Genomic DNA, 14,878 nt, shown 5'->3' with positions numbered 1-14,878 from the left:
GGAGTTTGTTTCAGACTCAGTGCATTTTAAAGGGCAAGGTTTGCAAGTTGACGATTGATGGTGGTAGCTATACTAATGGCATAAGCAAGGCAATGGTAGCAGCATTGGGGTTGTCTACATAGCGTCTTCTTGAGCCTAAGCGTCTTGAGTGGTTGAATAGTCGTGGTATGCTAAAATTACTCATAAGGTGCGTGTGCCATTTACAGCTGATGATTATGTTGATGAGATAGAGTGTGATGTGTTGCCATTGGAGGTGTGTGGATTGTTACTTGGGCGTCCATGGAAGTATGATCGTAATGTGACACATGCTGGGAGAGCAAATACATATTCTTTTATACATGGTGGAAAATATCGGACTTTGAAGCCTATGGGTGATGATCATATCAAGTCCGATGTGGAGTTAGTGGTACGTAAGGAGAAGTTGCACAAGCCTAAAGTGCAGCATGAGGTGCATGATGTTCCAAGCGTCGATGTTGGTGATGTTTCAACCATGCCTGTAGATGACAAGTCTGTACTTGTTGGTGACAAGCCGGTTGAAGTCAAGACTATTGTTGATGAGAATGTTGCAGCATGTACTACTGTTCCATTATGTGTTGATATAGGAGTTCAGACTGATGATGTTTGTGCTTCTCATGTGGAGGTCACTGCTGAGATGCGCAAGGGAGGAGCGGGAGGCGAGCGCGTCACAGGAGAGTGGCACCAGTGGCACTGCCGCCCGGTGCACACCGACACTACCGGCCGCAGTTCAGCCATAGTGTGGATGCATCGAGGCAAGGATGGACGTGTTCGACATTTATGTGGTCCATGCATTACACATCTTGTGCATGGTCATGTTCAACAACACATGGGTCCATCAAGAGTTGATAAGAAGAATATGTTGGCGCCAACGTCCAAGTTCATGTTGCGAAAAAAGGAGGCGCCAAGTGCTGTATCAAGTCAAGCACGCCGAGAGGGGGGAAGTGGTGTGGTAGGCAGGCAAGACTTGAAGACGGCGCGGACCTGTGATGTTCATACCACGTCACCTTTTCGAGAAGACCCTGACGCGTTGGGGACACCGCTTCTTGAAGGGGGAGGATGATACGGTCATACGGGCATGAAGGCTGAGGTGAAGCCCAATTTCAGGACTCCACCAAGCTTGTTATCTTATTTTATGTCTTTTGTATTTCTGGTCATATGTGGGCCAATTAGTGTTTTTAATAAGTTGTGTGTTTTTGACTTGGGTCTATCCGAGTCGAACTAGGAAAGCCCACTAGGGCTTGGCCGGCCACCACCCCCTCATATAAGGAGATGGTGCGGCTAGGGTTAGGGTTAGCATACATTTGAAGTTTAGTCTAAGTACTCACACTTGTGCTCATGGTTTAGCACCCCTCCGGGGACGGCGATGCCGTTTATCTGTTTCCAATAAAGATAGTTGCGTGGGTTCTTGTGTTCATCAAGGATTATCAAGCTAGGGTTTGAGGCGTGTCGTTCTTCGATACATTGCTTGCTGGATTCGTTCTTCTACTTCAGGTTGCGTTCCGCGCGTGATTGGGACTATCTACTACCAGGTTGTCTCGCTGTGAAAGATCGGGCAAACCTCGCGAGGACCAGGTGGGAACCTCGTATCAGAGCGGTAGTATTGTCCCTTGTTATCGGAATGTCCAGAGGAGTCACACATCAATTCCTTACGTTGTGTTTGGATGTAATGAATTGGAAGCTTGGAATTGAAATGTTCCCAATACCAAATCAACCATCGTATTGAAATGAGCTTTAATACCAATTCTAGTGGTAGGTTGTGCAAAATACTCCCTCCGTCCCAAAATATAAGGCGTCTAACGATTAGTCAAAAGTCAAACCTTACAAACTTTGATCAAATATTTAGAAAAAAATATTTACATCTACAATATCAAATTAACATATTAAGAAAATATACTTTAGGGTGAATCTATTGATAATGACTTAGTATTGTAAATATTTATATTTTTGTGTATAAACTTGGTCAAACTTTAAAAATATTAACTTTTAACTAATCCTTAGATGCCTTATATTTTGGGACGGAGGGAGTATTGGTTGTTGGAATCAATAGAATAGTCAATTCCTGATTCTGTTTGGGTGTCATCTAGTAGTTGAATTGAATTGCACGACCTCATGCGCCGGCCTCATCCTTCTCATCGCTGCGGGCCGGCTCCCGCACCACGGCACTAGCGTGAAGTACATGTGGGATTTAACTTCCATGAGTTCACCGGCGCCACAACCAAGCGCATGAGTCAATCGCGCTGCTGCGGGCCAAGGGTGTGGACTTTGACCGGACGCATCGGGATGGCATCGATTCGGCGACGTTCGGCCCGCAGCTGCGCAAGCTTCTGCGCGGGGGCCTCGGAGACGCTGGCGTCATCACCTGGGGAAAGGCCCGCGGGGCGATGGCCACCACCGCCGTATCCTGTCCTATCCCCAATCCTAGGGTTTGGGCAGGGATAACAACGGGATAGTGCGGGGCTGCCGAAGCTGGGAGAGAGGGAGGAGGGCTGGGAGGGCAAGGTGCGGCGACGGTGAGTTACTCAGGAGCTCACTCGCCTATGATGGGAGAGTCGTAGTCTTCGGGAAGAAGAAGCCTCCCTCCCCTCGTACCGCATCGGGACGCAAATTCCAGGCTAATACAGAGCTCTCACCCTCCGAATTTGGGAATGTAGAAAACGCGCCCGCGCGGGTCTAGGCTGGAATTGACTCCAGTTTCTAGACCCTAATTCTAGACACACCCAAACAGCTGAATTTGTGGCCTAAATTCCAATTCCACAATTCTAAAACCTAATTATGTGCATCTAAACACCGTGCTAGTGTATTCTATGCAGCATCGATCTTGGTCTGATAGTACCGGTCATCCTGAGCAGTAGTACTGTTCCTGACACCCCCTACTATTCATCCTTCACTTGCATGCTTCCCTAACCTCGGCCCCTCGGGCCTCCATGGAATCATTACTTCCCTACATACTTGTTGATGCACCCCTATTATTCATATGACAAAGTATGAAATAGGGAAGAAGCCCAACCTAAGGCCCGATGGTCTTTTGTAGTGATGGGCCAGGCCGAGGCTTGAAAGTTAGGTCCAGTAGTGGCCCGGTCGAGTCTGGGCTTGAGCTTTTTTTTGCATTGTCCTTTGTTGGGTCTGTCCAGAAGAATGCCCAGATATAGCCATACATGACCCTTTAAACTCAGCTTTCCATGTCCTTGTTGATCCTCATCGACATGATATACCTCTTTTACAATACATTTAGGCACCATATATATCAACAATTACCTGATCCTTTTGATCCAGCTTTGTATGCTTTCATTAATCCTCATCAGCAGGATAAATGTTATCCATATTGTGGTTGTATTGCTATTGCTAGGTCTGAAATGATGTAACGGGATCTTTATTTTTTAGTTTTGTTTACTCTTTTTAGCTATGTGCATCCGTTCTGCCACTAGGATAGATCGTTGTTCCACCCCTACCTGCTGATCCCTGCCGTGTCTTCTGGACGGCGAGGGTGCCGTTTTCATTCCGCTCACCGGTGGTAACGTATTTGATCAGGTTAGGCCGTACGCACACAGCGACAGAGCCACAAGGGCTGCTGGCGATGTGGTGGGCCCGTGGTTCCCGCGGGTTGGGTGGAGAGGTGAGTGGAATCCCGGGCAGAGCAGGCCTGCCCCTGCCCGTGGGCAGCTCCTCCTCCGAGGCCGCTATAAGAAAGGGCGCCAAGTCCTGAATAACGCAGTTTGCCGGCCGTCTCTTCCTCTTGCGGTCCTTCCTTCCTCATAGGTAGCGTCTTCGACTCTAATCTTCTCCTAAAGTCTCCACTCTTATCTTCTCTCAAAGTCTCCACTCTTATCTTGTGGACTAATATACTAGTATACGACAGATAAGATAGCTGACGCTTATCTCTTCTTTCTTTGTCGTCGCCGGGCAAATTCTGCGCAAGAGCACGATTCATTCTGTTGCTCGATGCTCGATTCCTTGTCCGTTCTTTCTAGTACTGGTTGCTAGTAGAGCGATTGCTGTGGACATGACACGGATCGAATTCGCATAATTAATTTTCAAATGTGTTCTGCTCAGTATCTTCCGGACTCATGAACTGGAGTCTTGACATCTCTTCTCCTTTTGGCATCTGCAGCAGATCAGAGAGGGCGAGCCGCAGAAACTAATGGCGTCCAACTTCGTCGACACTACCGGCGAGGAGGGTACCTTCCGCAGCACGACCCCCACTGGAGCCGCGGCGTCCTCCCCGCGCGTGATGCGCCGGAGCTTCTCATCCGCGTCCTCGGGCAGCCACGGCGGCGGCGCGGGCAGGTGTGTCTGCGCGCCAGCGACGCACGCAGGATCGTTCAAGTGTCGCTTTCACCGCACCAACTCCCAGGGCCACGGGCACCCCAACCCTTCCCCTCCGGTCTCTCCGGCCGGGGCCTCCGCCGCGTCCCCGCCGGAATCGTCCCCCACCTCCTCGCAGTGACACACCCCACTGGACTATCGTCAGACCAAGAAATCAAGAAGAGAAAAGGAGATGGAAGCAAGAACATCGTAGTATTATATCATCAGAAGGGAGTTTATTTTTACTATTTCCCTTGTTGTGATCTCCATGCTATTGGACTTCTTTTTCTTCTCTTTTTGATGTGTTGGATTGGAACTCTCTATCTATCTATGATGGCATGCCTTCTTGCTTTGCGCCAAGTGATTCCACCCCCTTTCTATTGGACTACTATAATCTGGGAAACGGGAAGAAAGGGCCCTCTAGTTCTAGTGGGTGGGTCTTCTTGCTACATCCTATTGAAGTCCCTTTTTGTTGCTACGCCTGAGATCCTCTGAACTTTTGAGCTATCATGTCCACTTACCTTTGGTGGTGGTGGTTCTTGATTAGAACATGTATGTCCGGTAACGATGCTGATTACAACTTGTGGATTTGTCAGCAGTGTCTGGCACTTTACGTTTGTTGATCATATTATCAGATGGGTCTCTTTCGGTTCAAGACATGGACCCGTTCTAGAAATCTTTTGCTGTGACGACAAGGAGACGACCTGCCGCCGAAATCCAGGAGATAAGGAGTGAAGATGACGACTTACTGGTTCCGATGGTGGTTTCTGGCTCAATCTTCCCCTAATTTTCCTGGTCCAGTTTTGGTTGGGCTGCTTGAGCATGACGGATTCGGACTTTCGGAGCTCATCCATTGTTTATATATGTTGGCGAGTTTTCGGTATATTTCACTACCATCCAGGTTCGCCTGGGGGAAAGGTGTCCACTACGGCACTACCATGGACCATGGTGGGGTTCGGACGACAGCGCACAGAATGAGATAAGATATTTATTCAGATCCACGGACCCGTGACGCCGTCACAGTGATGCTTTTGATTATTAATACAGGTAAATATTTTTCACATTATCAGTAAAGAACATCTACAGGGGAGCGATTTGGAACAGCGATGCAAGTCCATTTTGATCCGTCTAAATCGGTGCATGGCTAGATAATAGGTCCCGGCCCGTTTAGGATGGGGTGTATCTAGCGGCCCGACGTATGTTAACCTCCCTGCCCGTTATCAAGGATTGATGAGAGCGAGACCCCAAGAGGGAAAAACGTGTGGCTCCTGCGCGTCGCTCCCGCGGGCGACGTCAGGGGCGATAACCTAATCCCGCCCCCACCCGTCCTCCTCCTCCCCTCCTCCCCCGCCGCCGCCGGCCTGGGCCGCCGGGCAAAGCCCGCGTGGCGCCGGCGGCGGCGGGATCTCCCTTACCCGCTCGCGCGTGGTCCTGCGCGGGGTAGGAGCGGTCGGCGGCAGTGCGGCTCGGGGAGCCGCGTGCTCGGTCCGGCGGCGATGGCAGGGCATGGCGGCGACGGTCCCGGCGGAGGGATGGGCTGGTGCGGCTCGTGGCCTTGGGCGGCAGCGGAGGGGTGGCGGGGCGGCCGCCGGCGATGCGGCCCGGCTTGGGGCCGGCGGGCCCCGATCCGGGCCGGAAGGGCCTCGGTCCTGGGACAGGCGGTCCTCGGTCGGGGCCAGCTCCGGCGGACGTCCGCCCTGCTCTCTCCACTGTTGGTGCCAGGGCTGGGCCAGGTGGGCTCAACTCCGGCGGTCCTCGGTGGCACGGTCCGAGCCGATCCTCCTCCGTTTGGGGGGTCAAAGCGGTGTTCTTGCGGGAGTGCAATGGCAAGCGCGAGGTTGCCGACAAAGTGTCGGGCTTGACCAGCGGCATGGCGGCGTCGGGAACGGTGCGGTTTTGTCCCTGGGCGTTGCGGTGGGGGTGCTTCTCTGCGGCGGTATGCGGTTTCGGCCGAGGCCGTCTTGCAAGAAGTGAGGTCGCGGCGACGCCGCCCATGGTCTCTGGCTAGCGCATGGCGATTCGGTGGTGGCACTGGTTAGGATTGGCACGGTGTTGCGTGTGGATGGCGACGGCGGCCCAGGCGCGGCCGCACACCGGCACGGATAAGGAGGCTTGATCGAGGCCTCGGCAGGCGGCCGGGCCCGATCTTGGCTGAATCGGCTATGGTACCGTGTCCGGCCGGCGGCCACCTCCTCGGTGGCGGAGGGCGGATCCCCTCCCCTAGGTTGTCGTGTGCTCGATGGCTACCGGCAACGCGTGCCTCCTACTTTGTCCAATTCGCGTTGCGATGTGATGGCCGAGTCACGGGCTCGAGTTCGTGGGGATGCGGGGCGGCGGCCCCGGAAGGCGGACCGCGCGGATGGCTCTATGGCGGGCAACGTGGCAGCGGTGGTGGTCTCTCTCTTCGGTCATGAGGATGGCGTGGAGCGGACGGTGGGAGTTCCCGGAGTTGGCGGCGCTCGGCTTTGGCAACCCCCGCATCGTGTTTGGAGATCCCATCTTGGAGACAGCGGGCGACTAAGTTCTCGGCGCGGTGTGCGGATGCTTTCGAGCGAAAGTTCGGCGCCTCGGCGCCAATGACGGCGATGCTCGCGGGTGTCGTAACCCTCTTGGGGGCGTCGTTGTGGGTATCCGTCCCGCGCTACGGCTCCGGGTGAAAACCCTAGACCTCACGGTCTCGACGACGGCGGCGGAATGCGTCGTCACCCTCTTGGGGGCGTCGTTGTGGAGCCCCGAGTCGACTTGGTCTCACCTTAATGTCTTCGGTGGCAAGTGTGGGGTTTTCTGTGTTTTTTCTTTCTTTTCTTTGATCTGCTTTGTATGAGGTTCTCCTCTCCACCTTGTATCGGTTCGGCCGTTCTGGCTTTATTTATAAAGCGGGGCGAAAGCCTATTTCGAGGAGTTATCAAGGATTGATGCTTTGCTTCCAATGATAACGGGACGTTAATGGTGACGGGACGTTGCCAAACACGTCACCGGCTTCCCCCACGCGCAATGGATGATTCCCACCCTCGGTGGCTCCTGTTTCCTGCGTGTTGACGTGGATGTTTCCCGCCTCGGCCGGAAAACATGGTGCACTCGCTCGGCCATTTCCTGCCCAGACCGCGGTCTATAAAGAACGCCTCACGACGTGGTGAGGAGCACCACCCAAAGGACACCGAACTCCGAACCATCTATGCCTCGCCGGAAGATCACCAACTAGACCGCCGTCAGGCAGATGTGTCTAGCCAGATTCCCGCGAAGATCCGATGAGGAGGTCGACATGATGGCCATGGAGATGACCCGCCGGTACATCGAGGATGAGGTGGCTGGCTTCGAGCGTGAAAGCGAGGTGGCTCAGTAGGTGTTGGAGGAGGTGGTTGATGTCTACGGGTGCTTCTATTCTTGTAGACAGTGTTGGGCCTCCAAGAGCAGAGGTTTGTAGAACAGCAGCAAGTTTCCCTTAAGTGGATCACCCAAGGTTTATCGAACTCAGGGAGGAAGAGGTCAAAGATATCCCTCTCATGCAACCCCGCAACCACAAAGCAAGAAGTCTCTTGTGTCCCCAACACACCTAATAGGTGCACTAGTTCGGCGAAGAGATAGTGAAATACAGGTGGTATGAATAAATAGTAGCAGTAGCAACGGTGCCGGAAAAGTGCTTGTCGGCGTGTAGTTGATGGTAGTAATATGGCAGCAGTAGTAACACGATAGAAACAAGAAACAAGCAGCGATAGCAGATATTTAGGAACAAGGCCTAGGGATCATACTTTCACTAGTGGACACTCTCAACATTGATCGCATAATAAATAACTCTTTCTCATATGTGCTACATACACTCTTTTGTTGGATGATGAACACATTGCGTAGGATTACACGAACCCTCAATGCCGGAGTTAACAAGCTCCACAATTCAATGTTCATATTTAAATAACCTTAGAGCATAATAGATCATTGCAAAATAAACCAAGAACTAACATAGTGCACACACTCGTCCACATTACACTATGAAGGAGGAATAGATCACATCAATACTATCATAATGATAATTAACTCCACAATCTACAAGAGATCGTGATCATAGCCTACGACAAGAACCACACGGTGCACACACTAGTCACCTTTACACCATGCAGGAGGAATAGACTACTTTAATAACATCACATGAGTAGCACACAACTAGTAGCGATACAAAGCTCATCATATGGATCTCAATCATGTAAAGCAGCTCATGAGATCATTGTATTGAAGTACATGGGAGAGAGATTAACCACATAGCTACCGGTACAGCCCCGAGCCTCGATGGAGAACTACTCCCTCCTCATGGGAGACAGCAGCGTTGATGAAGATGGCGGTGGGGTCGATGGAGAAGCCTTCCGGGGGCACTTCCCCGTCCCGGCGGCGTGCCGGAACAGAGACTCCTGTCCCCCAGATCTTGGCTTCGCGATGGCGGCGGCTCTGGAAGGTTTCTCGTACCGTGGTTCTTTCGTATCGAGGTTTTAGGTCGAGGGGCTTCTTATAGGCGAAGAGGCGGCATCAGAGGGTCGAAGAGGCGGCGACACCATAGGGTGGCGCGGGCCACACCCAGGCCGCGCCGGCCTGTGGTCTGGTGGGCCTGTGGCCCCCTCCGGTCCTTCCCGGGTGTTCGGAAGCTTCGTGAAAAAATAGGAACGTGGGTCTTGATTTCGTCCGATTCCGAGAATATTTCCTTACTAGGATTTCGGAACCAAAAACAGCGAGAAAACGAGAACCGGCCCTTCGGCATCTCGTCAATAGGTTAGTTCCGGAAAACGCATAAATATGACATATAATGTGTACAAAACATGTAGATATCATCAATAATGTGGCATGGAACATAAGAAATTATCGATACGTCGAGACGTATCAGCATCCCCAAGCTTAGTTCCTGCTCGTCCCGAGCAGGTAAACGATAAACAAAGATAATTTCTGGAGTGACATGCCATCATAAACTTGATCATATTGTAAACATATGTAATGAATGCAGCGATCAAAACAATGGTAATGAGTAAACAACTGAATCATAAAGCAATGACTTTTCATGTATAGCACTTTTAAGACAGGCATCAATAAGTCTTGCATAAGAGTTAACTCATAAAGCAATAATTTAAAGTAAAGACATTGAAGCAACACAATGGAAGATTAAGTTTCAGCGGTTGCTTTCAACTTGTAACATGTATATCTCATGGATATTGTCAATGTAAAGTAATATAACAAGTTCAATATGCAAGTATGTAAGAATCAATGCACAGTTCACACAAGTGTTTGCTTCTTGGGATGGAGAGAAATAAGTGAACTGACTCAACATAAAAGTAAAAGAATGGTCCTTTAAAGAGGAAAGCATCAATTGATATATTTGTGCTAGAGCTTTGGTTTTGAAAACATAAAGAGAGCATAAAAGTAAAATTTTGAGAGGTGTTTGTTGTTGTCAACGAATGGTAGTGGGCACTCTAACTACCTCATCAACCGGACTTTCAAGAGCGGCTCCCATGAAGGACGTTATCTCTACCAAGCAAGGTAGATCATCCCTCTTCTCTTTTGTTTACACATGTACTTTAGTTTAGTTTTTCTTTATTTATGGATGACACTCCTCCCAACCTTTTGCTTACACAAGCCATGGCTAACCGAATCCTCGGGTGCCTTCCAACAATCACATACCATGAAGGAGTGTCTATTTGCAAAATTAAGTTGCTTATCGATGAATCGGAGCAAAACATGTGAAGAGAATTATTAATGCAAGTTAGTTAATCGGGTCGGGAACCCCATTGCCAGCTCTTTTTGCAAAATTATTGGATAAGCGGATGAAGCCACTAGTCCATTGTGAAAGTCTGTCAGAAGTAAATGACAAGATCGAAAGATAAAACACCACATACTTCCTCATGAGCTATAAAACATTGACACAAATAAGAGGTGATAAATTTTGAATTATTTAAAGGTAGCACTCAAGAAATTTACTTTGGAATGGCGGAGAAATACCATGTAGTAGGTAGGTATGGTGGACACAAATGGCATAGTGGTTGGTTCAAGGATTTTGGATGCATGAGAAGTATTCCCTCTCGATACAAGGTTTAGGCTAGCAAGGTTATTTGAAACAAACACAAGGATGAACCAGTGCAGCAAAACTCACATAAAAGTCATATTGTAAACATTATAAGACTCTACACCGTCTTCCTTGTTGTTCAAAACTCAATACTAGAAATTATCTAGACTTTAGAGAGACCAATTATGCAAACCAAATTTTAGCAAGCTCTAGGTGTTTCTTCATTAATGGGTGCAAAGTATATGATGCAAGAGCTTAAACATGAGCACAACAATTGCCAAGTATCAAATTATCCAAGACATTTTAGAGTTACTACATGTAGTATTTTCCAATTCCAAACATATAACAATTTAACGAAGAAGAAACTTCGCCATGAATACTATGAGTAGAGCCTAAGGACATACTTGTCCATATGCTACAGCGGAGCGTGTCTCTCTCCCACAAAGTGAATGCTAGGATCCATTTTATTCAAACAAAACAAAAACAAAAACAAACCGACGCTCCAAGCAAAGTGCATAAGATGTGACAGAATAAAAATATAGTTTCAGGGGAGGAACCTGATAATGTTGTCGATGAAGAAGGGGATGCCTTGGGCATCCCCAAGCTTAGACGGTTGAGTCTTCTTGAAATATGCAGGGGTGAACCACCGGGGCATCCCCAAGCTTAGAGCTTTCACTCTTCTTGATCATAGTATATCATCCTCCTCTCTTGATCCTTGAAAACTTCCTCCACACCAAACTCGAAACAACTCATTAGAGGGTTAGTGCACAATAAAAATTAACATGTTCAGAGATGACACAATCATTCTTAACACTTCTGGACATTGCTCAAAGTTACTGGAAGGTAATGGAACAAAGAAATCCACCCAACATAGCAAAAGAGGCAATGCGAAATAAAAGGCAGAATCTGTCAAAACAGAACAGTCCGTAAAGATGGATTTTATTAAGGCACCAGACTTGCTCAAATGAAAATGCCCAAATTTAATGAAAGTTGCGTACATATCTGAGGATCACTCACGTAAATTGGCATAATTTTCTAAGTTACCTACAGAGAATTAGTCCCAGATTCGTGACAGCAAAGAAATCTGTTTCTGCGCAGTAATCCAAATCTAGTATCAACCTTTCTATCAACGACTTTACTTGGCACAACAAAACACAAAACTAAGATAAGGAGAGGTTGCTACAGTACTAAACAACTTCCAAGACACCAATATAAAACAAAGTACTGTAGCAAAATAACACATGGGTTATCTCCCAAGAAGTTCTTTCTTTATAGCCACTAAGATGGGCTCAGCAGTTTTTATGACGCACTCGCAAGAAATAGTATTGAAAACACATTTACTCTAACATGCTTCCAATGCATAGGAACCTTGTAAATAAACAAGTTCATGAAGAGCAAAGTGACAAGCATAGGAAGAAAAAACAAGTGTAGCTTCAAAAATTTCAGCACATAGAGAGGCATTTTAGTAACATGAAAATTTCTACAACCATATTTTCCTCTCTCATAATAACTTTCAGTAGCAACATGAGCAAACTCAACAATATAACTATCACATAAAGCATTCTTATCATGAGTCTCATGCATAAAATTATTACTCTCCACATAAGCATAATCAATTTTATTAGTTGTAGTGGGAGCAAATTCAACAAAGTAGCTATCATTATTATTCTCATCAAGTGTAGGAGGCATAGTATAATCACAACAAAATTTACTCTCCATAGTAGGTGGCACCAAAAGACCACTATCATTATAATCATCATAAATAGGAGGCAAAGTATCATCAAAGAAAATTTTCTCCTCAATGCTTGGGGGACTAAAAAGATCATGAAAACCAGCTTCCCCAAGCTTAGAACTTTCTATATCATTATCAACAATGGTGTTCAAAGCGTTCATACTAATATTACTACCAGCATGCAAATAAGATTTCGTAGGTTTTTTAATTTTCGCATCAAACAATCCATGTTTTAAATCAGAAAATAGAATAAGAAGCTCATTCTTGTCCATTATGCCAACTAGTGTAAACAAGAAACAAAAAGATGCAATTGCAGGATCTAAAGGAAATAGCTTCGAGTACTTACAACGACGAAAATAGCTTAGTAGCCGAGATCCGGAGTGTGAGTACCTTTTACCTTTCCTCCCCAGCAACGGCGCCGGAAAATAGCTTGATGTCTACGGGTGCTTCTATTCTTGTAGACGAGTGTTGGGCCTCCAAGAGCAGAGGTTTGTAGAACAGCGAGCAAGTTTCCCTTAAGTGGATCACCCAAGGTTTATCGAACTCGGGGAGGAAGAGGTCAAAGATATCCCTCTCATGCAACCCCGCAACCACAAAGCAAGAAGTCTCTTGTGTCCCCAACACACCTAATAGGTGCACTAGTTCGGCGAAGAGATAGTGAAATACAGGTGGTATGAATAAATAGTAGCAGTAGCAACGGTGCCGTAAAAGTGCTTGCCGGCGTGTAGTTAATGGTAGTAATATGGCAGCAGTAGTAACACAAAGAAACAGTAAACAAGCAGTGATAGGAGTATTTAGGAACAAGGCCTAGGGATCATACTTTCACTAGTGGACACTCTCAACATTGATCGCATAATAAATAACTCTTTCTCATATGTGCTACATACACTCTTTTGTTGGATGATGAACACATTGCGTAGGATTACACGAACCCTCAATGCCGGAGTTAACAAGCTCCACAATTCAATGTTCATATTTAAATAACCTTAGAGCATAATAGATAATTGCAAAATAAACCAAGAACTAACATAGTGCACACACTGTCCACATTACACTATGAAGGAGGAATAGATCACATCAATACTATCATAATGATAATTAACTCCACAATCTACAAGAGATCATGATCATAGCCAACGACAAGAACCACACGGTGCACACACTAGTCACCTTTACACCATGTAGGAGGAATAGACTACTTTAATAACATCACATGAGTAGCACACAACTAGTAGCGATACAAAGCTCATCATATGGATCTCAATCATGTAAAACAGCTCATGAGATCATTGTATTGAAGTACATGGGAGAGAGATTAACCACATAGCTACCGGTACAGCCCCGAGCCTCGATGGAGAACTACTCCTCCTCATGGGAGACAGCAGCGTTGATGAAGATGGCGGTGGTGTCGATGGAGAAGCCTTCCGGGGGCACTTCCCCGTCCCGGCGGCGTGCCGGAACAGAGACTCCTGTCCCCCAGATCTTGGCTTCGCGATGGCGGCGGCTCTGGAAGGTTTCTCGTACCGTGGTTCTTTCGTATCGAGGTTTTAGGTCGAGGGGCTTCTTATAGGCGAAGAGGCGGCGTCAGAGGGTCGAAGAGGCGGCGACACCATAGGGTGGCGCGGGCCATACCCGAGCCGCGCCGGCCCGTGGTCCGGTGGGCCCGTGGCCCCCTCCGGTCCTTCCCGGGTGTTCCGGAAGCTTCGTGGAAAAATAGGAACACTGGGTCTTGATTTCGTCCGATTCCGAGAATATTTCCTTACTAGGATTTCGGAACCAAAAACAGCAGAAAACGAGAACTGGCCCTTCGGCATCTCGTCAATAGGTTAGTTCCGGAAAACGCATAAATATGACATATATTGTGTACAAAACATGTAGATATCATCAATAATGTGGCATGGAACATAAGAAATTATCGATACATCGGAGACGTATCAGTGGTCGATGTGGCGGCGCAAGAGGCCTCCCAAGTCGCGGTGCGCGAGATTCACGTCATCACAGCGAAGGAGGCGGTGGCAAAGGAGGTCGCAGTCGCAGCCCTGCGAAATATTCACCACGAGGTGGCCATGGTGACATTGGAGTCGGTGGCACGCGAGGCCGCCACCATCGCCGTGCATGAGCTTCGCCACGCAACCGCGGAGCGCACGGAGACGACGGAGGCGTCAAAGCGTGAGAAGGTCGGCCGCGCCCCCGACGATGTAGCGGAGGAGGACCTCGTGGCGGAGGTGGCGGTCTTGGCTATGGCTTGGGGCCTCCTGGAGAAGGAGGAGGAGAAAGAGGAGGTGGACGGCCCGGCGCACGCCACCGGACCAATCATGCGACCGATGCCTGGCCTCCGGGAGGAGCTCTGGCAGGTGCACAAGACGCATCTGTCGGAGATATGCCCAAGAGGCAATAATAAAATGGTTATTATAATATATCTATGTGTTTATGATAATGTTTACATACCATGCTATAATTGTATTAACCGAAACATTGATACATGTGTGTTATGTGAACAACAAGGAGTCCCTAGTAAGCCTCTTGTATAACTATCTTGTTGATTAATAGATGATCATGGTTTCGTGATCATGAACATTGGACGTTATTAATAACAAGGTTATGTCATTATATGAATGATGTAATGGACACACCCAATTAAGCGTAGCATAAGATCACGTCATTAAGTTATTTGCTATAAGCTTTCGATACATAGTTACCTAGTCCTTTCGACCATGAGATCATGTAAATCACTTATACCGGAAAGGTACTTTGATTACATCAAACGCCACTGCGTAAATGGGTGGTTA

General features: G+C 48.0%; 1 protein-coding gene across 2 annotated transcripts; it reads left to right on the top strand.

The window, feature by feature from the left end:
* Window positions 1-3,659: 3,659 nt before the first annotated feature.
* Window positions 3,660-4,680, top strand: LOC124692315. Of its 2 annotated transcripts, none has more exons than XM_047225652.1 (2): window positions 3,660-3,774; window positions 4,127-4,680. In XM_047225652.1, exon 2 carries the CDS (start codon window positions 4,157-4,159, stop codon window positions 4,460-4,462), a length of 306 nt encoding a protein of 101 aa, XP_047081608.1. In that variant the 5' UTR covers window positions 3,660-3,774; window positions 4,127-4,156; the 3' UTR covers window positions 4,463-4,680. The 2 variants fall into 2 exon arrangements, with proteins under 2 accessions (XP_047081608.1, XP_047081609.1); XM_047225653.1 differs by having other exon boundaries at window positions 3,661-3,774; window positions 4,130-4,680.
* The last annotated feature ends 10,198 nt before the right edge of the window (window positions 4,681-14,878 follow it).

This window comes from Lolium rigidum, chromosome 2 (genome assembly GCF_022539505.1).
Source record: "Lolium rigidum isolate FL_2022 chromosome 2, APGP_CSIRO_Lrig_0.1, whole genome shotgun sequence".
Lineage (NCBI taxonomy): Eukaryota > Viridiplantae > Streptophyta > Magnoliopsida > Poales > Poaceae > Lolium > Lolium rigidum.
This window is presented reverse-complemented; position numbering and strand designations above follow the sequence as displayed.